General features: G+C 55.8%; 1 protein-coding gene across 2 annotated transcripts in view; it reads right to left on the bottom strand.

The window, feature by feature from the left end:
- Nucleotides 1-21890, bottom strand: part of TESPA1 (thymocyte expressed, positive selection associated 1) — a 31293-nt gene extending 9403 nt beyond the window's left edge. For both annotated transcript variants that reach the window (XM_073318679.2, XM_078849611.1), the window contains exons 1-5: nucleotides 21758-21890; nucleotides 4367-4573; nucleotides 3603-3645; nucleotides 793-842; nucleotides 379-432 (exon numbers count right to left, since the gene is read on the bottom strand). In XM_073318679.2, coding sequence (XP_073174780.1) covers nucleotides 379-432; nucleotides 793-842; nucleotides 3603-3645; nucleotides 4367-4532 — 313 coding nt within the window. In that variant the 5' untranslated portion in view covers nucleotides 4533-4573; nucleotides 21758-21890. The remainder of the gene's footprint in view (nucleotides 1-378; nucleotides 433-792; nucleotides 843-3602; nucleotides 3646-4366; nucleotides 4574-21757) is intronic.
- Between the last annotated feature and the right edge of the window lie 1528 nt (nucleotides 21891-23418).

Raw genomic sequence — 23418 nt, 5'->3', positions numbered from 1 at the left:
CAGGCTGGTCAGGGTGTTTACCAGACACTGTACAGGGTGGCTGGGTCTGATGTGCTGGACCGGGGGCAATGGGGGATCAACCTGCTGAGGGAGGGAAAAGGGATCTGAGCACATTCAGCCCCCTCCATCCTCCCTCCCACAAGCCCCCTCCCCTACACGAGATGGGGGATTCGGGCTCAGCTCTTCCCAAGTGTCTGGTCTCCTCCCACTGGAGGTGGCAGGGAAATCACATGCTTTCTGGGTTCAGGGCTGTGCAGCCCCATGGTGGCTGACACTGGTGAGAGCAAATGTGAACTGCCCCAAACCAAGGGTGACTTTGGCCCCACTCCCTGCTGTCGGGGGAACTGTCTGGGAGCTGGCATCCCTCACGGCTGGTACCTTCTGCTCCCAGTGTCAAGTCATCCTCAAAGCTGGTCCCGTTACTACTGCATCCTGCAAGAGAGCAATGGCTGAGCAGATCCCTGGGAGCTGGGCCAGCAAGCCCCGGGCTGGGCAGGGCGCTCACTGAGAGCAAAGGGGGTCCTGGTTCTGGGAGTGCTCAGAGCACCCAGGGCTGGGCAGCTCGGTTCATGGACTGTCCCCTGCCCCCTGATGAGTGGGGCTCGCCGACCACAGGCTGGTCCCTGCACAGGGTCATGATTGGTAACATGCAGCGACCTGCTCCCCCGACCCTGGCTGGGCCTGCAGTTCCGTCCCACAGGACCATTCCCTCTCAGCTCCATAGCTCAAACCAGCTCCGAGTGCCAGCTCCTGACACCAGGAAGGGGCCAAGAACAGGGGAGAGCAACCTACCATAGGGGGCAGGCAGGCCAGGCTCCTCAGGCAGGACCTCCATGGATGCCCTGAGCCAGAGAGAAGAGCCCGTTAGCAGCTATTGTTGTCATTGTTATTTCAAGTGTCACGGTCTCCCCAGTCCCCTGAGCCCCTTGCGGACTGAGGGGGTCTCTCCCTACTGCCCCCAATGCAACTTCTTACCCCTATAATTTCGCTGACCCTCCTCTGCCTCCAGAGAGAGTAAAAGGCATCCAGCCCCATGAAAAAAGGGAGTGATGTACAACGGGTGTGTGGGGAGGGACAGGGTGGGAGTGGGGAGGGGAAGCATGCGAGGGGAGGGCTGGGATGGGTGTGGAGAAGGGGGCAAGATGGGTTTGAGGGGAGGGGCTGGAATGGGATGGATGTGAGGGGGTGGGGATGGGGTTGGATGTGGGGATGGGGGTGTGGGGAAGACTGGGATGGGTGGGGACAGATGTGAGGGTTTGGGGATGAGTGTGAGGGGCAGGCTGGGATGGGGTGGGATGGGTGGGAGGGGACAGGGATGGGGATGATGATGCGGTGAGGGTGATCGGGATGGGGGTGAGGGGAGGGTTGAGATGGGAGTAGGGATCATAGAATCATAGAATATCAGGATTGGAAGAGACCTCAGGAGGTCATCTAGTCCAACCCCCTGCTCAAAGCAGGATCAACCCCAACTAAATCATGGGATGGTGGTATGGGGTGGGGATTGGTGTGAGGGGAGAGCTGGATGGGGGTGGGGATGGGGGCAAGGATGAAGGGGTGATCACTAGCAGCCAGCATGGATTTACCAAGAACAAATCATGCCAAACCACCATGATTTCCTTCTTTGTCAGGGTAACTGATTTGGTGGATAGGGGGAATATGGTGGACATAATATACCTGAACTTTAGCAAGGCTTTTGACACAATCCCACATGAAATTCTTATAAGTAAGCTGGAGAAATACGGGCTTGGTGGAACTACCATTAGGTGGATACATAATTGGTTAAACAACCACAAACAAAGAGAAGCTATTAATGGAATGATGTCAGATTGGAAGGAGGTCCCAAGTGGGGTTACACAGGGATCTGTTCTGGGTCTAGTGTTATTTAAAATCTTTATTAATAACCTGGATCATGGGTGGTGGGCGAACCACAGGTATTGGGAGGCTAGCCCCCATCCCATCCTGCCTCTCCCACCCCCGTTCCCCTACCGAAGCCCAGAGGCTCCCTCCCCCGCAGCCGCCAGCCCCTCACCCCCAGTCCCGGGCTGCCCAAGTGCTGGGTGGGTGGGCAGGTGGTGTGCGCCCCCCCAACCCTGGAGTGCCAGGTGGCGCAGCCCCAGCCACCCCAAGCACCACCCAGCCGGCTTCCCAGAAGAGGAGGCAGCCTGCCTGGGCTCGGGCAACTAGTGTCAAGCAGGAGGGGACCTTGGGGCGGAAAATGGGAGGAGTCAGGTGAGGCTGTTTGAGGGGGGCATAGCCTTCCCCAGCCTATGCTATGCATTGCCCATGACCTGGATGTTGGTATAGAGAGCACACTGATCAAATTTGCAGATGACACAAAGCTGCGCGGGGGAGTGCCAACACTTCAGAGGATAGAGCTAAAATTCAAAGAGATCTTGATAAATTGGAGAACTGGGCTATAGACAGTGAAATGAAATTCAGCAAAGACAAATGTGAGGTGCTACACTTAGGGAAGAAAAACCAAATGCACAAATACGGAATGGGGGATAACTGGCTTGGCAGCAGCACTGCTGAGAAGGATCTGGGAGTTGTGGTGGATCACAACCTCAACATGACTCAGCAATGTGCTGCTGTTGCAAAAAAAGCAAATGCAATTTTGGGTTGCATTAACAGAGGCAGAGCATGCAAGGCACGGGAGGTGATAGTACCCCTCTACGTGGCGCTGGTGAAGCCTCATGTGGTGTACTGTGTCCAATTTTGGTCACCATTGTATAAAATGAATGGAGAGACACTGGAAAAGATCCAGAGGGGAGCAACAAAGAAGATCAAAGGGTGGAATGCCAACCATATGAGCAAAGGCTGAAGCTACTGGATATGTTTCATTTGGAAAAGAGATGATTAGGAGGGGAATCATAGAATCATAGAATATCAGGGTTTGAAGAGCCCTCAGGAGGTCATCTAGTCCAACTCCCTGTTCAAAGCAGTACCAACCTCAACTAAATCATCCCAGCCAGGGCTTTGTCAAGCCTGACCTTAAAAACCACTAAGGATGGAGTTTCCACCACCTCCCCAGGTAACCCATTCCAGTGCTTCACCACCCCCCTAGTGAAATAGTGTTTCCTAATATCCAATCTAGACCACTCCCACTGCAACTTGAGACCATTGCTCCTTGTTCTGTCATCTGCCACCACTGAGAACAGCTGAGCTTCATCCTCTTTGGAACCCCCCTTCAGGTAGTGCAATCTTCAGATACTTGAAAGATTGCCGTAAAAAAGATGGAGCAAAGTTGTTCTTTCTTGCCACAGAGGGCAGGACAAGAGGCAATGGATTTAAACTACAGCAGGGCAGATATAGATTTAATCACAGGAAAAACGTCCTAACTGTAATAACAGTAGGACCATGGAACAGACTGCCCTGCGAGGTTGTGGAAGCTTCTTCACTGGAGGTTTTCAAAAGGAGGCGGGACAGCCATGTGCCTGGGATGGCTTAGACACAACAAATCCTGAATCTTGGCAGGCAGTTAGATTAGCTGACCCTTGCGGTCCCGTCTAACCCTATGGTTCTATGATTCTATCACACACATACACACACACACACACACACTCTCTCTCTCTCTCTTACACACAGAGGGCAGTTGGACTCACCCACAATTCTGCAGCCAAGTCTCAATCTTGCTGGAGGGGCTTCCTGTTGGAAATACAAAAGTCCATCAGATAAACCAGGGAGAACCCTTCCCCTCCCCCTTCCCAGCCCCACACTCCCAACTTGCACCTCTCTGTGCCAATAGCCCCATGACCTCCCCAGGACCAGTCCCAGAACAGCATGCTCATTGGGATGAGCAGGGTGGGTGCACCAGCCTGGGGATCTCAGTGGGTTTTCCTGGGAAGTGGGCCCTGCACTGGCTGGGAGCTTCACATCTCAGGCTGAGCACTGAGCCTCTTCCTCCTGTAGACAGAGGGTGCAGGTCCAAGGGGGAAGGTCCAGTCAAGGCCCTGGCCACTCTACAAGGAGAGGTCTCAGCCCCAGGAACAGGGGCAGGGGTTGGGACTGGGGGCTTTGGCGTCAGGAATGATCTGTTAGGGTCAGGGATGCAGCCACAGGGCTGGGCCCAAGGTCCAGAATGGGGTCATCAGGGTCAGTTGTAGGGTCATTTGATGGAAATTTTTTCCAGTTCCTGGAACTTTTTCAGGGATGTTTTTGCAGCTCTGAAAAGGGGATGGGGGGGAGGGGGAGGGGAGGGGCAGGTGTTGTTCTGCCCAGTGCTCAGAGTGAACAAGAGCGGACACAGTCCCGCCGTGCACACCGGCCCCTTGGGAAGCACAGCACAGGAGTTAAAGGAAGAACCCATTCCCCCCCCCCCCCCCAACACTCACCCCACCCCTGCCCACTTCCCCAGCTGCTCTCCCACCTTCGAAGAAGACATCGTCTAGATGTGGTGGCTGCAGCCCGGACACATCCCGCACGGCCACCGCTGCCTCCTCCTCCAGCACAGTGGTACGCCAGCACCGGCTCTGCCGGACCCACGCTCTGCGCTTCTCCCAGGATGAGGGGCTCAGCACTGATGCAGCCTCCATGGCTCGCAGGGCCACAGGACTTTCTGGGCAGAGCCAAGACCCTGAGAGAAACCAACAGTCAGTCACTGCATCCACGTCTGAGCTGAGCCACACCTCCTGTGGTCTCTGCTGACAGGGCACAGCCGGGGGTCGCCTTCTGCAGCTCACCAGGGGAGCAATGCCTCCCACGGGCTCCCAGGGCCCAGAACCTCTCCCCTTCCCAGAGCCCAGAACTGCTCCCATTCCCAGCACCCAGAACTGCTTCCATTCCCAGTGCCCAGAATCTCTCCCATTCCCCAGCACCCGGAATCTTTCCCATTCCCAGCGCCTGCAACTGCTCCTGTTCCCAGTGCCTGGAATCTCTCCCGTTCCCAGTGCCCAGAATCTCTCCCATTCCTAGCACCCGCAACCGCTCCTGTTCCCAGTTCCCAGAACCTTTCCTGTTCCCAGTGCCCGCAACCGCTCCCAGTCCCAGCTCCCAGAATCTCTCCTGTTCCCCAGCACCCAGAACTGCTCCCGTTCTGAACTCCCAGAACCTCTCCCATTCCCCAGCACCTGGAACCTTTCCCATTCCCAGCCCCTGCAACTGCTCCTGTTCCCAGCTCCCAGAACCTCTCCCGTTCCGAGCGCCCGGAACGTCTCCCGTTCCCAGCACCCAGAATCTCTCCCATTCCCAGTGCCTGCAACCACTCCCAGTCCCAGCTCCTGGAATCTCTCCCATTCCCAGTGTGGCATTACGCCCCATATTCTTCATAGTAATATTATTATGATATGATTATGGCATAACTATGATGTATTTTATGCAAGATGGGTCATGTAAGATATCATTGGAAAGGTTATGATTTACCGAATATGATTACCCTTTTTGTATGCATGTATCATTTTGGTATCTGAAGTTAGGACTATTGTGTATGTATCTATTACAAATGTGTGTACACCTTGGAAATGCTCACTAGGCAGAATGCAACGAGCCTAGATGGCTGGCTGGGAAGGACCATTAGGAAGAACAATAGGTCTTTAGAAGATGCTACTCTTCCACCAGGGAGCCTTCCCGAGGATGCTACAAACAGCCTCTGACACATGGCTGCTATGGCCCTACAGAGACATGTGACCAAGTTGCCTGGTACTGGATTCCATCATAGAATACCAGTGTTTTTCCACTGAAAGGCATGGGAACTAAAGTTGGAGATGAAAGGTTCCCGCCATATGCAAAAGCTATTTAAGGCAGCAGAGTGACATCATCGTGGTTCTTCATGGACTTCCTGCCCAAAGGAGACTCTTGGAAACATCTGAGGAACAGGGACTGAACTGGGGGAGAAGGGCTGAACCCAGGCTAGAGGAATTTCTAGCCTGTGAAAGAAATACCTGGGGGTTTAAGATGCAAGCAGGTGCAGCTTTCCCTCAAGAATCTCTGCAAACTGCCTAAACTAACAATTAGGGTGAGAATTTGGTATTCATATCCAATTTCTTTAGTATATTAAGCTTAGATTGCATTTTTGCTTTATTTGCTAGGTGATCTGCTTTGATCTGTGGGCTTGTCACGGAGTGTGGGGGAGTCCAGGCCCTGCACCCCTCTTCCTGGGATCCACTGAGACTCTCAGCCAGCCAGTAAAACAGAAGGTTTATTGGACAACAGGAACAGTCCCAAACAGAGCTTGTGGGTACAACCAGGACCCCTCAATCACGTCCTTCTGGGGGAGCAGGGAGCTTAGACCCCAGCCCTGGGGTTCCCTGTGTTCCTCCACCCAGCCCCAAACTGAAAAACTAAACCCACCCAGCAGGTTCCCTGCTGCAGCCTCTGTTCACATTCCTGGGCAGAGGTGTCACCTCCCCCTCCCCCTCCTGGCTCAGGTGACAGGCTCTCAGGTCTCCCATCCCCAGGGCACATTCCCAGGTCAACACTCCCCCCTCCCTGCTGAGTCACATCGTCACATCTCTCCCCCCTTCGAGACTGAACTGAGCGGGGTCACGCTGACCAGTGACCTGGGGAAGTTCGGGGCCCCCTCTCCGGGACAGCGCATCCGCTATCAGGTTGGCACTTCCCTTCACGTGGACCACGTCCATGTCGTAATCCTGCAGGAGCAGGCTCCATCTCAGGAGCTTGGCGTTGGCTCCTTTCATCTGGTGCAGCCAGGTCAGGGGAGAGTGGTCGGTGTAGACAGTGAAGTGTCGCCCGAAGAGATAGGGCTCTAGTTTCTTGAGGGCCCACACCATGGCCAGGCACTCCTTCTCGATGGCCGCGTAGTGTTGCTCCCGGGGTAGCAACTTCTTGCTCAGGTACACGATGGGGTGTCTCTCCCCCTTTTCATCCTCCTGCATTAAGACCGCCCCCAGTCCCGTGTCTGAGGCGTCGGTGAACACCACAAAGGGCTTGTCAAAGTCTGGGTTTGCCAGAACTGGGCCACTGACCAGAGCCTTCTTCAGCGCCCGGAAAGCCACCTGGCACTGTTCGGTCCAGACCACCTTGTCTGGCTTCCCCTTCTTGCATAGCTCCGTGATGGGGGTGGCGATGGCGCTAAAGTGGGGCACAAATCTTCGGTAGTATCCTGCCATCCCAATAAAGGCTTGGACCTGCTTTTTGGTGTGGGGAGCGGGCCAGTCTCTGATCACCTCCACCTTGGCTGGTTCCGGCTTTAGGCGGCCGCTCCCCACCCGATGGCCCAGGTAAGATACTTCCGCCATCCCCACCTTGCACTTCTCCGCTTTTACAGTCAGCCCAGCCCCCTGGAGTCGGTCCAGCACTTGTCTAACCTGGGACACGTGGTCCTCCCAGGTCTGGCTAAAGACACAGATGTCATCAATATACGCCACGGCAAAACTCTCCATCCCCCTCAGGAGCTGGTCCACTAGGCGCTGGAAGGTGGCCGGCGCTCCCTTGAGGCCGAAAGGCAGGGTCAGGAACTCATAGAGCCCCAGAGGGGTGATAAAGGCCGATTTCAGTCGGGCATCTGCATCCAGCGGCACTTGCCAGTAGCCCTTTGTAAGGTCCATGGTGGTGAGGTACCGAGCTCCTCCCAGCTTGTCTAGGAGCTCGTCCGGCCTGGGCATGGGGTAGGCATCAGATACAGTGATGGCATTGAGCTTCCGATAGTCCACACAGAACCGGACCGACCCGTCCTTTTTGGGGACCAGCACCACCGGCGAGGCCCAAGGGCTGGCAGATGGCTGGATCACCCCCAAAGCCAGCATGTCCCGGACCTCTCTTTCCAGGTCCTGAGCAGTTTTCCCTGTGACTCGGAAGGGGGAGCATCTTATCGGCGGGTGTGACCCTGTCTGCACCCGGTGGACAGTCAGATTAGTGCGTCCAGGCTGGTTGGAAAACAGCTGTCGGTACGGATGCAGCACCTCCCTGACCTCAGCTTGCTGGGCAGGGGTTAGCTGATCCGAGAGGGGAATTGTTTCCAGGGGGAAACCAGCTCTGGTCCCAGGGAATAGATCTACTAAAGGGTCATCTCCCTGCTCTTCCCACTGTCCACACACGGCCAACACCACATTCCCCCTGGCATAATATGGCTTCATCATATTCACATGGTACACCCGGCGGTGGTGCGCCCGGTTTGACAGCTCCACCACATAGTTTACCTCATTGAGCTGCTTGACGACCTTGAAAGGGCCCTCCCAGGCGGCCTGTAGTTTGTTCTTTCTCACTGGGATGAGAACCATCACCTGATCCCCGGTGGCGTAGGCACGGGCCCGTGCCGTGCGGTCATACCAGACCTTCTGCTTCCTCTGGGCTCTGGCCAGATTCTCCCTGGCCAGGCCCATGAGTTCAGCCAGTCTCTCTCGGAAGATCAGGACATACTCCACCACTGACTCTCCATCGGGAGTGGCCTTCCCCTCCCACTCGTCTCTCATCAGGTCCAGGGGGCCCCTCACCCTCCTGCCATATAACAGTTCGAAAGGCGAAAATCCGGTAGACTCCTGGGGCACCTCCCTGTACGCGAACAGCAGGTGAGGTAAGTACTTGTCCCAGTCCTGCGGGTGCTGATTCATAAAGGTTCTCAGCATCATCTTTAGCGTCCCGTTAAACCTCTCCACCAGCCCATTGGACTGGGGGTGATACGCTGAGGCCCAGTCGTGCCGGACCCCACATTTCTCCCACAAGCACCGGAGCAGGGCCGACATGAAGTTGGAGCCTTGGTCTGTTAAGACTTCCTTGGGGAACCCCACTCGGCTGAAAATGGTCAGGAGCGCATCGGCCACGGTGTCTGCTTCAATGGAAGCTAAGGGCACTGCCTCGGGGTAGCGGGTGGCAAAATCTACCACCACCAGAATGTATTTCTTCCCCGACCGGGTCGTCTTGCTGAGAGGCCCCACGATGTCCATGGCCACCTTCTGGAAAGGCTCCTCTATGATGGGCAAAGGTCTCAAAGCCGCTTTCCCCTTGTCCCGGGCCTTCCCCACCCTCTGACAGGGGTCACAGGATCGGCAATACTGCCGGACCGTGGTAAAGACCCCGGGCCAGTAAAAGTTCTGTAGCAACCTCTGCCGGGTGCGCCGGATTCCCTGGTGCCCTGCGAGGGGGATGTCATGGGCCAGGTACAGGAGCTTGCGGCGATACTTCTGGGGGACCACCAGCTGCCTCCTGATCCCACAGGACTCCACTTCCCTTGTGGGAGCCCATTCTCGGTACAGGAACCCCTTCTCCCACAGGAACCTCTCCTGGCAGCCTCTCCTCATGGTCCGTACCACCCTGAGGTCGGCCAGGTCCCTGAGCTTCCGCAAGGAGGGATCTTTCCTCAACTCGGCCTGGAACTCAGCAGCTGGGGCAGGGACGGGGCCCGGTTCCCTCTCGCTGGCCAGGTCTAAGGCCTCCGCCTCTCTAAGCCGTGCCCCTCGGCCCTCCCTCCCCACCAGGGTAGGGTCCTGCGCCTCCGGTGTGATACCCTCCCCGAGGTCAGGGCGCAGTGCCCCTCGCCGGCTCTGGCTACGCGTCACAACCAGGGCGGCCTGGGGCTTGCTTGGCCAGTCCTCTAGGTCTCCCCCCATCAAAACTTCAGTGGGCAAATGGTGGTGTACCCCCACATCCTTGGGGCCCTCCTTGGCCCCCCATTTCAGGTGTACCCTTGCCACGGGCACCTTAAATGGGGTCCCGCCCACCCCTGTCAGGGTCAGATAGGTGTTGGGCACCACCCGATCTGGGGCCACCACCTCGGGCCGGGCCAGCGTCACCTCCGCGCCCGTATCCCAGTATCCATTGACCTTCCTCCCATCCACCTCCAGGGGAACAAGGCACTCTCTCCGGAGGGACAGCCCCGCGCCCACCCTGTAAACTGAGCACCCTGAGTCCAGAGCCTCCAGCCATCTGGTGGAGCTGGCCTGGGGTACTCTTCCCTCCGGGGCAGGTGGTAAACTGGTAGGCCCCCTTTCCTGGGTCGTCTGCCCCTCGTCCAGCTGGGTCCCTACCCAGTTAACCCTGGGTAGGTTGGGTCTGCTCAGTCTGTCCCTGAGCCCGGGGCACTGGGACCGTACGTGGCCTCTCTGGCCACAGTGATAGCAGCTCAGGTCACGTTGGTCCCCTCGAGCAGGTCGGAGGGGCCCGACGCCAGGCGTTCCCCTTGGGAGGGGGTTCTCCCTATTTCCCCGCTGGGAGGCCCCCTGGTGACTCTCTCTCTGCATCGGGGGGGGCCTGTTCTTTTGGGGCTCCTCCCGGCTACCCCCTGACCGACTGTTCACAAACTCGTCGGCCAGCTGCCCTGCGTGCTGGGGGTTCTCGAGCTTTTTGTCCACCAGCCACAGCCTCAGGTCGGACGGGCACTGATCATACAGTTGCTCCAGTACGATTAGGTCCAGCAGGTCCTCTTTAGCTCGGGCCCCAGCTGTCCACTTGCGGGCATACCCCTGCATCCGGTTGGCCAGTTGTAGGTAGGTGACCTCAGGCGTTTTACGCTGACTCCGGAACCTTCTCCGGTACATCTCGGGGGTCAACCCAAACTCACGGAGCAGGGCCTGCTTGAACAGTTCATAGTCCCCTGCCTCCGCCCCTGTCATTCGGCTGTACACCTCCACGGCTTTGGGGTCCAGTAAGGGGGTGAGAAACTGGAGCCTGTCTGCAGGGTCAACCCTGTGCAGCTCACAGGCATTCTCAAAGGCCGTCAGGAAGCTATCCATGTCCTCCCCCTCCTTCCTCTGAGCCAGGAAGCACTTATCAAAGTTCCTTGCCGTCTTGGGTCCCCCCGCACTCACCGCAGCCGGGGCCCCACTGCTCCTCAGCCTGGCCAGCTCCAGTTCATGCTGTCTTTGTTTCTCCTTCTCCTGACGCTCCCTCTCCTTCTCCTCCTGCTCATGTTGACGTTGTTTCTCCTTCTCCTCCTGCTCATGTTGACGTTGTTTCTCCTTCTCCTCCTGCTCATGTTGACGTTGTTTCTCCTCATGTTGACGTTGTTTTTCATGATCCTCCAGCTCCCTCATTTTCATCTCCCTCTCCCATTCCAGCCGCCTCCGCTCCAGGGATGGGGAGCTCCGCCGGGAGGATCCCCTGCTGGGTGCCGGGGTCAGGGTGCCCTCGGTATTCGCTGGGCTTCCCCCAACCCCTCCCCCGGACATAGGTAGGAAGGGTCTCGGGATGTCCTCAGCAGCAGTCTGACCCCTCCCAGCCCGGTCAGGCCCCAGGGCCCACGCTGCGTCCCCCGGGCAGCTTCCCTCAGGGACAGGGATCGGGTCATCCAAGCGATCCCTCTCCTCCAGCTGGGCAATCAGCTGTTCCTTGGTGGACCTCCCGATGCGCAGCCCCCTCTGCCTGCACAGCTCCACCAGGTCGCTCTTCAGGCGTTTAGCGTACATCTCCCTGCTGGCCACTCGCAGGCTGGGCAGCTTCCCACGGTTTCCAGGAAAAGCCCCTCGTGTGCCCGTCCTTCTTGAGGTCACCGACTCTTTGCCAGGGTCGAGCTGCAGACTCCTCCGCCCCTGGGACCGCTCGCTGCAATCCCCTGGGGGACCCTGTTACTGCAAAAGTCTTTCTCTCTGGTCACACATTCCCAGGGGTTAACCGCCCCCCGAAACCGTCTCTCTCTGAATCTTCAGCACGCCTGGTCCCCGTCAATTCCCCTTCGTTTTACTGCTCCCCAGTCACTTACTGCAGGAAGCGCCGTTCACGGGGTGCAGTATATCCCACCGCTGCCACCAGTTGTCACGGAGTGTGGGGGAGTCCAGGCCCTGCACCCCTCTTCCTGGGATCCACTGAGACTCTCAGCCAGCCAGTAAAACAGAAGGTTTATTGGACAACAGGAACAGTCCCAAACAGAGCTTGTGGGTACAACCAGGACCCCTCAATCACGTCCTTCTGGGGGAGCAGGGAGCTTAGACCCCAGCCCTGGGGTTCCCTGTGTTCCTCCACCCAGCCCCAAACTGAAAAACTAAACCCACCCAGCAGGTTCCCTGCTGCAGCCTCTGTTCACATTCCTGGGCAGAGGTGTCACCTCCCCCGCCCCCTCCTGGCTCAGGTGACAGGCTCTCAGGTCTCCCATCCCCAGGGCACATTCCCAGGTCAACACTCCCCCCTCCCTGCTGAGTCACATCGTCACAGGGCTATCCCTTATAATTGCTTAAAATCTATCTTTTGTAGTTAATAAATTCATTTTTGCTTTGTCTAAAACCAGTGTGTGTGCAAGTCATTACTTGGGGCAGAAAGCTGTGTATATCCCTCTCCACACTGAGGGAGGGGGCGAATTTTATGAGCTTACGCTGTACAGTTCCCTGTGCAGCGCAAGATGGTATAACTTTGGGTTTACCCTTCAAAGCGGGGTGTGCACTTGAGTGACTGGGCAGTTCCTTAGCTGAGCCTTCCCACGCCAAGCTGATCTCAGCATCTGTGTGTACCTGCAGCTGAGTGTGTCCCTACCTGTATGTGTGCTGGAGGGGGCTTGAGGACCTGTCACGGCAGTACAGTGTAAAGGGAGCCCAGGCTGGTGGGTCAGGAGGGCTCAGTGGTACCCCAGTTCCAAGTGGCACCCCAGGGAGAACCGGTCACACTCAGCACCTGGAACCTCTCCCATTCCCAAAACCCGGAACCTCTCCCATTCCCAAAACCCGGAACCGCTCCGGTTCCCAGTACCTGGAACCGCTCCCATTCCCAGCACTTGGAACCTCTCCCATTGCCCAGTGCCCAGAACCACTCCCGTTCCCAGCACCTGGAACCACTCCCATTCCTAGTGCCCAGAACGGAGAAAGTTAAGAGTGAGTTGTTCAGAGTCTGTAAGTACCTAAATGGGGAACAAATATTTCCGAATGGGCTCTTCTATCTAGCAATGAAAGGTCTATAAGGTGGATAGACCTTTAAGGTGGATAAAGGTCTATAGGGTGGAAAGGTCTATAAGGTGGATAGAAAGCTGGCTAGATTGTCGGGCTCGACAGGTAGTGATCAACGGCTCAATGTCTAGCTGGCAGCCGGTATCAAGCGGCATGCCCCAGAGGTCGGTCCTGGGACCAGTTTTGTTCAACATCTTTATCAATGATCTGGATGACGGGATGAATTGCACTCTTAGCAAGTTCGCAGATGACACTAAACTGGGTGGAGAGGTAGATACGCTGGAGGGTAGGGTTAGGGTCCAGAGTGACCTAGACAAATTGGAGGATTGGGCCAAAAGAAATCTGATGAGGTTCAACAAAGACAAATGCAGAGTCTGATGAGGTTCAACAAAGACAAATGCAGAGCACTTAGGACGGAAGAATCCCATGCACTGCTACAGGCTGGGGACCGACTGGCTAAGCAGCAGTTCTGTAGAAAAGGACCTGCGGATTACAGTGGACGAGAAGCTGGATATAAGTCAGCTATGTGCCCTTGTTGCCAAGAAGGATAACGGCATATTGGGCTGTATTAGTAGGATCATTGCCAGCAGATTGAGGGAAGTGATTATTCCCCTCTATTCGGCACTGGTGAGGTCACACCTGGAGTACTGTGTCCAGTTTTGTTCCCCACACTGCAGAAAGGATGTGGACAAATTGGAGCGAGTCCAGCGGAGGGCAATTAAAATGATTAGGGGGCTGGGGCACTTGACTTACAAGGAGAGGCTGAGGGAACTGGGGTTATTTAGTCTGCAGAAGAGAAGAGTGAGGGGGGATTTGATAGCAGCCTTCAATTACCTGAAGGGGAATTCCAAAGAGGATGGAGCTCGGCTGTTCTCAGTAGTGGCAGATGACAAAACAGGAAGCAATGGTCTCAAGTTGCCGTGGGAGAGGTCTAGGTTGGATATTAAGAAACACTATTTCACTAGGAGAGTGGTGAAGCACTGGAATGGGTTACCTAGGGAGGTGGTGGAATCTCCATCCTTAGACGTTTTCAAGGCCCATCTTGACAAAGCCCTGGCTGGGATGATTTAGTTGGGGATTAGGTTCTGCTTTGAGCAGGGGGTTGGACTAGATGACCTCCTGAGGTCCCTTCCAACCCGGAGATTCTATGATTCTGTGATTCTAACATGATCCAGTGCTGAAAGTTGAAGCTAAACAAATTCAGACTGGGAATAAGAGTAATTAACCATTGGAACAGTTTACCAAGGGCTATGGTAGATTCTCCCTCACTAGCAACTTTCAACCTGATTTATCTTATGCTCTAGTTCAAACAGGAACTTTCAATTATTCTATTTGGGGCAGGTCTCTGGCCTATGTGACACAGGAAGTCTGACTCAATGATCACAGTGGGCCCTTCTGACCTTGGAATCTATGATTGTATGAATTGCTGCCCTTCCCAGCACCCAGCATGATCCCCAGGGTGTGTCTATATGGGAAGAGGGACATGTTCTGAACTCGAATTAGCCAGCACAGGACACCTAGCAGTGAAGACAGGGCAACTTGGCTTTCACTCAGGTGAGGCACGTTTGCCAGGGGATCTTTTTTTAAGCTTTTGTTCATTTCTTCATGGGCTCTGTGGGCTCCTTCCCCCTCACCCCCAGCTTATGCCATCTGTGAGCGGGTGGGTGGGATGAGCCCTGATTTTGACATGTCAGAAATTCCAGGAAATTGGGGCCCTGGCATGCAGTTCTGCTGTGCAGCCAGATTGCTGGGGTTACTGTCAGGCACCGTGGCCTGGCAGCACAAACCACATTGTCTGGGGCAATGCAGATCAGAGTCCTGGGTGCTGCACAAGAGAGCAGGGCCCAGGCTGTCTGCAGTGAGCGGATCCAGCTCCGGGACAAGTGAAGAACCGAGAGTCTGGCTGGCGAGGAAACACTGAGGAACCTTCCCTTCCCTGAGCTCTTCCCAGCAACAATGACCAGATTCCCATCACTGACCCCCCAGCCCAGCACATAGGCTCCGAGCAGTTCCATCAGCAATGGTCCTGCTGGCAGCTCCAGCTCCCACTCTCACCAACAGAGCTAAGGCGGGGGAACCCTACGCTGAGATAGCAGGGCTGTGGGTCAGGACTGAGGGGCATTGACAGAGCCTGTGTGTGGGGACCCTGGAGCTGGAGCACTGAGCAATCTGAGGGTCACATTCTATTGCCATGGCCCAACCCGGGTAGTTGGGCTGGACATTGGGGAGGTGCCACCCCAGGCTGCAGAGATCCCAGAGGTGCTATTACAGCCTATATTGTGCCCAGTCCAGGGTAGAAAAAGGGAAGGTGTGAACCCTCAGCCCCTCCCTGCTCCACCCCCCTGCCCAGCACCCTGCCCCCGTGTGCTGCTCCACAGGGAGTCCACACAGAACGGGGCACCGTTCCATGCAGAGGGTACACTCCCTACCCCTCATCCCTCCGCTGCCACAGGCTGTCCTCGCCCTGGCTGGTTTTCCAGCCAGCGACCCGCCATGCAGAACATACCCCTGTGAAGGGGAATGATCTGTTAGGATCTGACAGAAATTCCAGGACATTGGGGCCTGCCCAGGCATGCGGTTCTGCTGTGCAGCCAGATAGCTGGGGTACTGGCAGGCAGCACCCCAGCCTGGCCAGCAGCAGCACTGTGGCCTGGTAGGCAAAGCACAGGCCACCGCTCCTCTGCGCAATGCAGCTCAGAGTCCTGGGTGCTGCACAGGAAAGCAGGGCCCAGGCTGGCTGCAGCAAGCGGATCCAGCTCCAGGACAAATGAAGAATAAATGGTCAGTTTTCAGACTGGAGAGAGGTAAATAGTGGTGTCCCCCAGGGATCTGTAGTGGGACCCGTGCTGTTCAACACACTCATCAATGATCTGGGAAAAGGGGTAAATGGTGAAGTGGCAAAATTTGCAGATGATACAAAACTGTCCAAAGCTTACTGGGAAGAGCTACAAGGGGATCTCGCTAAACTGGGTGACTGGGCAGCAAAATGGCAGATCAAATTCAATGTTGATAAATGCAAAGTAATGAACATTGGAAAACATAATCCCAACGATACATATAAAATGATGGGTCTAAATTGGCTGTTGCCACTCAAGAAAGAGATCTTGGAGTCATTGTGGATGCTTCTCTGAAAACATCCACTTAATGTGCAGTGGCAGCCAACAAAGTGAACAGAATGTTAGGAAGTATTAGGAAAGGGACAGATAATAAGACAGTAAATATCATAATGCCACCATATAAATCCATGGTACCCCCACATCTTGAATAGTGTGTGCAGTTCTGCTCATCCCATCTTTAAAAAGCTATATTAGACATGGAAAAGGTCCTGAGGAGGGCATCAAAAATGATTAGGGGTCTGGAACAGCTTCCGTATGAGGAGAAATTAAAAAGTCTGGGACTGTTCAACTCAGAAAAGACACAAGTACGGGAGGATGTGACAGAGGTCTATAAGATCACGAATGGCATGGAGAAAGTGACTAGGAAAGTGTTATTTACCTCTTCACATAGCATGATAACCAGGGTCACCCAATGAAATTACTAATCAGCAAATTTAAAACAAACATAAGGAAATATTTCTCCACACAACATACAGTCAACCTGTGGAACTCATTGCCAGGGGATGTTCTGAAGGCCAACAGTATAACTGGGTTCAAAAAAGAAAGCGATACGGTCATGGAGGATAGATCCATCAATGGCTGTTAGCCAAGATGGTCAGGGGTGCTACTCATGCTCTGGGTAGCCTTAAACCTCTGAGATAATTGCCCTATTCTTTTATTCCTTCTGAAGCATCTGGCACCAGCCACTGTCAGAAGACAGGATACTGGGCTAGATGGACCATTGGTCCTACCCAGTATGGCCGTTCTTATGTTTTTATGTCCTACCCACAGTGGCTACCACATGTCCTCCCCACACATATACACAAGGGCAGAGGGGGGTGTGACCTGTGATAATCCCACCCAACCACTGAGTGGAAAATTGCGGCCCCCTCCTGCAGATGGAAACTCCTGCAGCATGACAGCTGGGCAGGCACCAGGTGTCCAGGCAAGGGAGGCGAGCGACTCACCCTCCATCAGCTTAGCTCAGGGATTCCTGCATCACCAGCATCTACCGAAACCACCGCCCACTCCCTGCAGCCGTGAGGATATCATAGACGCCGCATAGCTAAATCACGTGAACAACAGCCCTGGGGCCCATGGCCTCCCCTTCCAGGCCATCCGTCTTGTGCTGGCCCAGACCAGGAGTCATGAGCGTCTGAGAGTGGCTCAGGGCCTATGTAAGACAAGCTGGGAGGGTCTCAACCCAGTTCCCTGAGTTGCCTTCTCTGCTAGGCTGGTGTGAGGCACCCGGCCAGGAGCCAGAGGGGGAGCTCTCTTCACCGTCCCCCTGCTGAGGGCAAACAGATCTCAGCCCTGCGGCGGAGCAAGCCGTGCGCGGAGAGACATTCACCGACAAACTGGAAGCAGCAACCCCCCCGTACGTCCATGGTCCACATGGGAGAATTACCAGGGCCAGTCAGTCAGAGAGACAGAGTTCACTGTACCATCAGGGCCAGTGCCCCCACCCCACCCCACTGAATGTGTGGCCATGTCCCAATCACAGCCAAGGGGCCGCTCAGGGCAGCGCTTGGGCCCCAGCGTGCCCTGCACCATCACTTCCAATGCCAGGATTTGGGTTTAGCTCTCATGGCTCCCGCCACAGTGAGATCTGGAGGGGGGTCTGCCTGAGGGACAAGCAAGATAGCGGTGTTTGGAGACCCCCTCCACCCACCACGATTGGGTTGATGCTGAAGAGCTTGAGGTCACCACAGGCAGCAACAGGCTGTGGCATGTGACTGCAGGGAAGCACTTCAGAAATGTCTGATTTCTTCTAACACTGAATAAGGAACTCTTCTAGAGTTCTCCCTATCACTACCCCATCTCCACTTCCACTGCCATCTTCTCCAGCCTCCCTGTGCACTCCCGGGTGGTGCACAAACCCGCATGCGTTTCCTAAACCCCCTTGCAAGCGGGATTGTGTCTGTGCAAATATTGGCCACATGGGAAAGTGCTGTGAATCCTCCTGCAAATTGATCTTCTCTTCAGGGGAGTGTCTGGGGCTGAAGTGCCTGTGTGGCCATCTTGTGGAGAAGACTTGTCACATGACTGAGGAGGTGCCAGTCGCCCAGCTCAGCCAGTAGATCACAAACACCCGCTGCTCAGAGCAGCACCAAGGAGAGTCTCCAGGAGCCACTGGGAAATTATTCATAGATCCACCGAAGGGGCCATTAGACCCTCTAGTCTGACTCCTAGATAGCTCAGGGCAGAGAATGTCACCCAGTCCCTCTGTGCTGCTGAGCCCACTAACTTGGGTTTGCCTAACGCCTCTTCTAGAGAAAGGCTACAGTCCACATTGGAAGAGACCAAGAGAGGGAGACTTCAGCCCTTCCCTTGGGAGTCTGTCCTAATGGTTTCAGAGTAATAGCCGTGTTAGTCTGTATTCGCAAAAAGGAGTACTTATGGCACCTTAGAGACTAACCAATTTATTTGAGCATAAGCTTTCGTGAGCTACAGCTCACTTCATCGGATGCATACTGTGGAAAATGTAGAAGATCTTTTTATATACACATAAAGCATGAAAAAATACCTCCTCCCACCCCACTCTCCAAGGTAACCTATTTCCCCTTGTTTTTTCCTACCCCCCCCCCCAGACGTTCTTGTTAAACCCTGGATTTGTGCTGGAAATGGCCCACCTTGATTATCATACACATTGTAAGGAGAGTGGTCACTTTAGATAAGCTATTACCAGCAGGAGAGTGGGTTTGTGTGTGTGTGGGGGGGGGGGTGAGAAAACCTGGATTTGTACTGGAAATGGCCCAACTTGATTATCATACACATTGTAAGGAGAGTGATCACTTTAGATAAGCTATTACCAGCAGGAGAGTGGGGTGGGAGGAGGTATTTTTTCATGCTTTGTGTGTATATAAAAAGATCTTCTACACTTTCCACAGTATGCATCCGATGAAGTGAGCAGTAGCTCACGAAAGCTTATGCTCAAATAAATTGGTTAGTCTCTAAGGTGCCACAAGTCCTCCTTTTCTTTGTCCTAATGGTGTCGTTCGGGAAGGGGAAACGCTTTGAATAACTGGCCAAGCTGTCGCCACCTTCCATCCAAGACTCCAGCCCCCAGCGGTCAGAGCCTTAGGGTGCTGTGTGACCCCTTGCTGAGCCTGGACCCGCAGCTGCTCTCAATATAATGCTGCCTTTCACCTCCAGCTTGCTGTGAAACTCTGCCTCTCCTCTCTGGCTCTGGGTTACCCTACCTCCGGGCTAGGTTACCCTAACTCACTGGATCTGAGGCTGATTGATGTTCAGGCTCCAGCTGGTGCAGCAGGAGTAGGGTGACTGTTTTGGCCGGGACGGTCCCTTTTTTAAGCCCTGTCCCAGTCGTCCTGACTTTTTTGGAAAAACTGGGCATTTGTGTGATCGTCTGTTGGGAAGAGCAAATGGGACAAATGCCCAGTTTGGGCAAAAAAGGGGGATGCGACCCCTAGCGGGGCGCAGAGGAACTTGGGGGGGAGGCAGCAGCAATGCCAGCTCCGCATGGGAGGGAGGGCTTAGGAGAGCGGATTGGGCCCCGTGGATGGCAGGGGGCTCGGGCCTCCTTGCTTGTGGGGAGAAGAGAGGCAGGCCTTGGGCTGCCCGTGCACGGGCGGGCAGCTGGGGGCCCGGGCTGCCTCGCGCACAGGGGAGAGAGGGGGGCATCAGGCTGGTTCCAGGGGTGGGGAGAGAGGACCTCAGACCAGCCCTCTGTGGGCGGGAGGCAGGGAGGGCTCAGGCTGGCCGCATGCGGGGGTCCCATTTTCCCTTTAGGAAAATATGGTCACCCTAAGCATGTGGCTGCCCGCCTTCTCCATGGCTCAGGCCCCTGGGAGCATACCAGGCCTGTGCTCAGCTCCCTCCACTGGCTCCAGCTCCCTGTGCTGGTTTAAAGCTTTGGTCCAAATCAGCACAGCAGCTAACAGGTCGAGCCCCAGCTACACCAGAGATCGAATTTCGATCTGTGACCCACCACAACAGCTGCGCTCCCCTGGGACCGTGCAGATCACAGAGTCCAGGAGGAGTGCAGGAGAGCTGGGGACCCCGCATTCCCAGTCAGAGGGGGTCTGGCTGTGGGATGCACTCCCAGAGATCAGGAGAATCCAGTGTCTGACCACCACCAAGAAACATCGCAAGACCTTCCTCTTTGAGAAAGCCTCTCTACCATGAGAATGACAGCCATACACTGACCCCACTTACCTGCAAACCCCAGCACTGGACCGCCTTCTCCCCGCAGACCCTGACCTCCCTTCAATCCTCAGACCCCAGCACTGAGCCCCGTTTCTATCCCCCAAACCCAGACACTAACCCCCCTTTCCCCCAGACCCTGAGCCCCCTTCTATCCCTAGACCCCAGCACTGAGCCTCCTTCTCCCCCCAGACCCTGACCCCCCTTCAATTCCCAGACCCCAACATTGAGTCCCCTTCTCCCCCCAGACCCCGATCCTGACCCCTTCATTCCCCAGGCCCCAGCACTCACCCCCCTTCTATCCCCTAAACACTGACACAGACCCCCAACTTCTATCCCTTAAAACCTGTCACTGATCCCCCCCACCCATCCCTCACCCTGCCCTCTCCCTCCAAAATGGAAATCTTAAAGAAAAGAAAAGGACCCGAAGCAGACCCTGGCCCCTCCCTGACACAGAGTCAAACTTTTGGCCCCTGCAGGCAGAACTAGCCGAGGCACGAGCCACGAGCCACTGCAGGGACGCTGCCGCCCGCCAGGCTGCCCTTGTGCTGACTTTGCTCTGTTGCAGCGTAGGGCTCCCGGGGCACGGTACCAAAGCCACAGGGGTCATTGGGAATATCCTGCCCCCTCCCAGGCACTGCCATGGCTGGGCCAGACCCCATGCTGCCACATGCTACGGAGTCCATGGGACGAGGCCGCCCCAGCCCTGGCTCCTGGGCAATGAGGAGCACGCTGGGAAGCTGCGAGTCTGAGGGCCCATGGCGCCGTGGGGAAGGGCACAAGCAGTACACAAGCCAGCCCCCCACCCCAGCGCCACAATGGCAGCTGCAGCCCCACTGGAAGCTGCAGCCCCACCCAACAACGAAACAGACCGGGGCCGACCTGCCCCCAAGTCTCCCACAACAGGCTGGGAGACAGGAGCCACAGACCCTCCCGAGAGAGAAGCAAAGGGCCACAAATGCTTCAGCATGGATATGCCAGCTCTACTTGGGTGATTCCCTCTGGCCTCCCTGCCCCCCACCCTGCCCCTACAGCCTGCCCCTGCCCTCCCCACCCTGTCCCTACCCCCTTCCCTCCCCACTCCCAACCCTGCCGCCCACCCTGCCCCTGCTTCCTGCCCCTCCCCCTGCCCTCCCCACCCTGACCCCTCCCACTGCCCTGCTCCCTGCCCGCACCACCCCTCACTCCTCACCCTGCCCCCTACTGCTTGTCTCTGCCTTCTCCACCCTAACCCTTCCCCCACCCCCTGCCCTGACCACCACCCTCTGCCCTCCCCATTCCCAACCCTGCCCCCCACCCTGGCCCCTACTGCCTGCCCCCATCCTCCCCACCACCTGCCTTGCCCCCCACTCCCAGCCCTGAGCCTGCCTTCCCCACCCCCCTTCCCTACTCCCCTGCCCCCCATCCCCTGCCATCCCCACTCTTAACTCTTCCTCCTGCCATCCCTTCTACTTCCCCACCTGTCTCCACTCCCCATCTCACCCTCTGAAAGAAAGCCTCAAGAGGGTAATTTCCCTTTGTTTCATGTACACTGTCCTGCCCACCATACAGCCCCTCCAACACCATCCCTCTGGGTCCCTCTTTCACCCCCCATCCTCACCCTTTTCCTCTCTGGCCGTGACCCCTCTTTGCTGGCGCACCTGCAAACCCTGTCCTGCGGAGCGCTTGCCCAGCATGCTCTTAGAACAGGTGCCCAGAGCAAGGGATTTTGGCTGCTCAGCGGGGTCTGTCACTCACCGGGGCTGGGGGGTGCCAGCGTGACCCTGGTCACTGGCTGACCAGCGGATCGCCGTCTAGCTCTGGAGAGGGACCATCAGTCGTGGTGTCCCGTCGCAGCACTGAGGCACCGCAGCCCACGCATGCATCTGTCGTCAGCAGGGAGGGAGGAAGCTGATCTGTTTTGAAGAGGAAATTTAAAAAAATCAACAACGAAACCTCAAACGTTGACCCACATCCGCTGCCTAGACGGGAAAACATAATGATCCACCAACGCAGGAGGGGGCGGCTAATAATAGTACACAGCCCTGATATAGCCCTCTGTCATCGCCCGTCCAGAGAGGGGAAATTGAGGCACAGGGAGGGGAAAGGAGGTTCCAGAGATGTAGATAGAACCCACTGTCTTGGCTCTGGGCTCTAGCGCCATAAGGCTCAACCAAAATTGGTCCTTTGGTTACTCATGCTCTGCAAGGTGCTGTCCATTCAGTGACTGAGCACACTGGCCAAAGGCTCCTTTATCCCTGACCCCAGCAAGGTAGGCCACAATTATCACTGGGGGAAACTGAGGCATGGAGACAGGAGAGTTACATAGCAGATTGGTGGCCTGGCTGGCAGTCAAATCCAGCTCTCCAAATTCCGAGTTCCATGTTTTCAAGGTGATCTGCCCAGTGGGGGCGGGGAGTGAGTTTGTCCCAATATTCTGCTGTCTGTGATGGAAACAGGCCGGAGAAGCTGGAATAAAGACTTTGCAAATCCCATGGGCAAGCAGGGCTGGGATCTTAGTGTCAAGCAATGCAAACAACCCCAGCTGGCGGTGAGAGCACCTGCAGCTGATCTCCTGGGCCTGGCACTTGACTCCTGTCACAATGTTTCACAAGGGGGTTTGAAATGCTGGCACATGCCCATTTGTGGACAGCAAAGTGTTTTACAGAAACCTGCGGGGGTGCTGGAACAATGTGTATTGTGGGGGTGCTGAGAGCCATTGAACCAAACTGCAAACCCTGTATCAGATGGAAACCACTTCAAGCCAGGGGGTACGGCAGCACCCCCAGCACCCCTAGCTCCAGCACCTATGAAAACCTATCCATTTAGATAAATCTTTCCTTAGAATACATTTTCAAAATATGCCTGGTCTCCTGCCAGCACCTCCACCCTGCTTCTCAGCATCCCATCAGGAGGGCTGGCCAGGGCTGGGGACCCCAGGCCTTCCCACCTGCTGGGCCAGCTGGCTCCCTGTGCTGTCTGACTCCCACAGCCTGAAGAACCAGCTGCCCCAAGTGTTGGGCAGCTCAGGGAGCCCTGGGGAACCCGGCCTTGGGGCAGGACACATGGCAGGGCTTGGGTGGCTCAGAGAGCTGAACCACAGACTTTGGAATCCCTCAGGAATCCCTCCGAGGCCGTCATCTTGGAAGGGCAGACATGGAGCAAGGGACCCTGCAAAACCTTGCAGGGGCAGAATGAAATTAACATGATTCTTATAAAAAACAACAAGGAGGAGTTCCTTGTTGTTTTTGTGGATACAGACCAACAGGGCTACCCCCTGTTACATGATTCTAATCAGTTTCACTGCTGTTCTGAAACTGGGGTCTTCCTACACTGCCGGTTAGGGCACAGAAAACTGGTGCACTGTGGACTCACAGCCTGGCTTGTCTTGCAGTAACTCACCACCTAGACAAGCCCTG

Source organism: Lepidochelys kempii, chromosome 20 (assembly GCF_965140285.1).
Source record: "Lepidochelys kempii isolate rLepKem1 chromosome 20, rLepKem1.hap1, whole genome shotgun sequence".
In the NCBI taxonomy this organism is placed as follows: domain Eukaryota; kingdom Metazoa; phylum Chordata; order Testudines; family Cheloniidae; genus Lepidochelys; species Lepidochelys kempii.
This window is presented reverse-complemented; position numbering and strand designations above follow the sequence as displayed.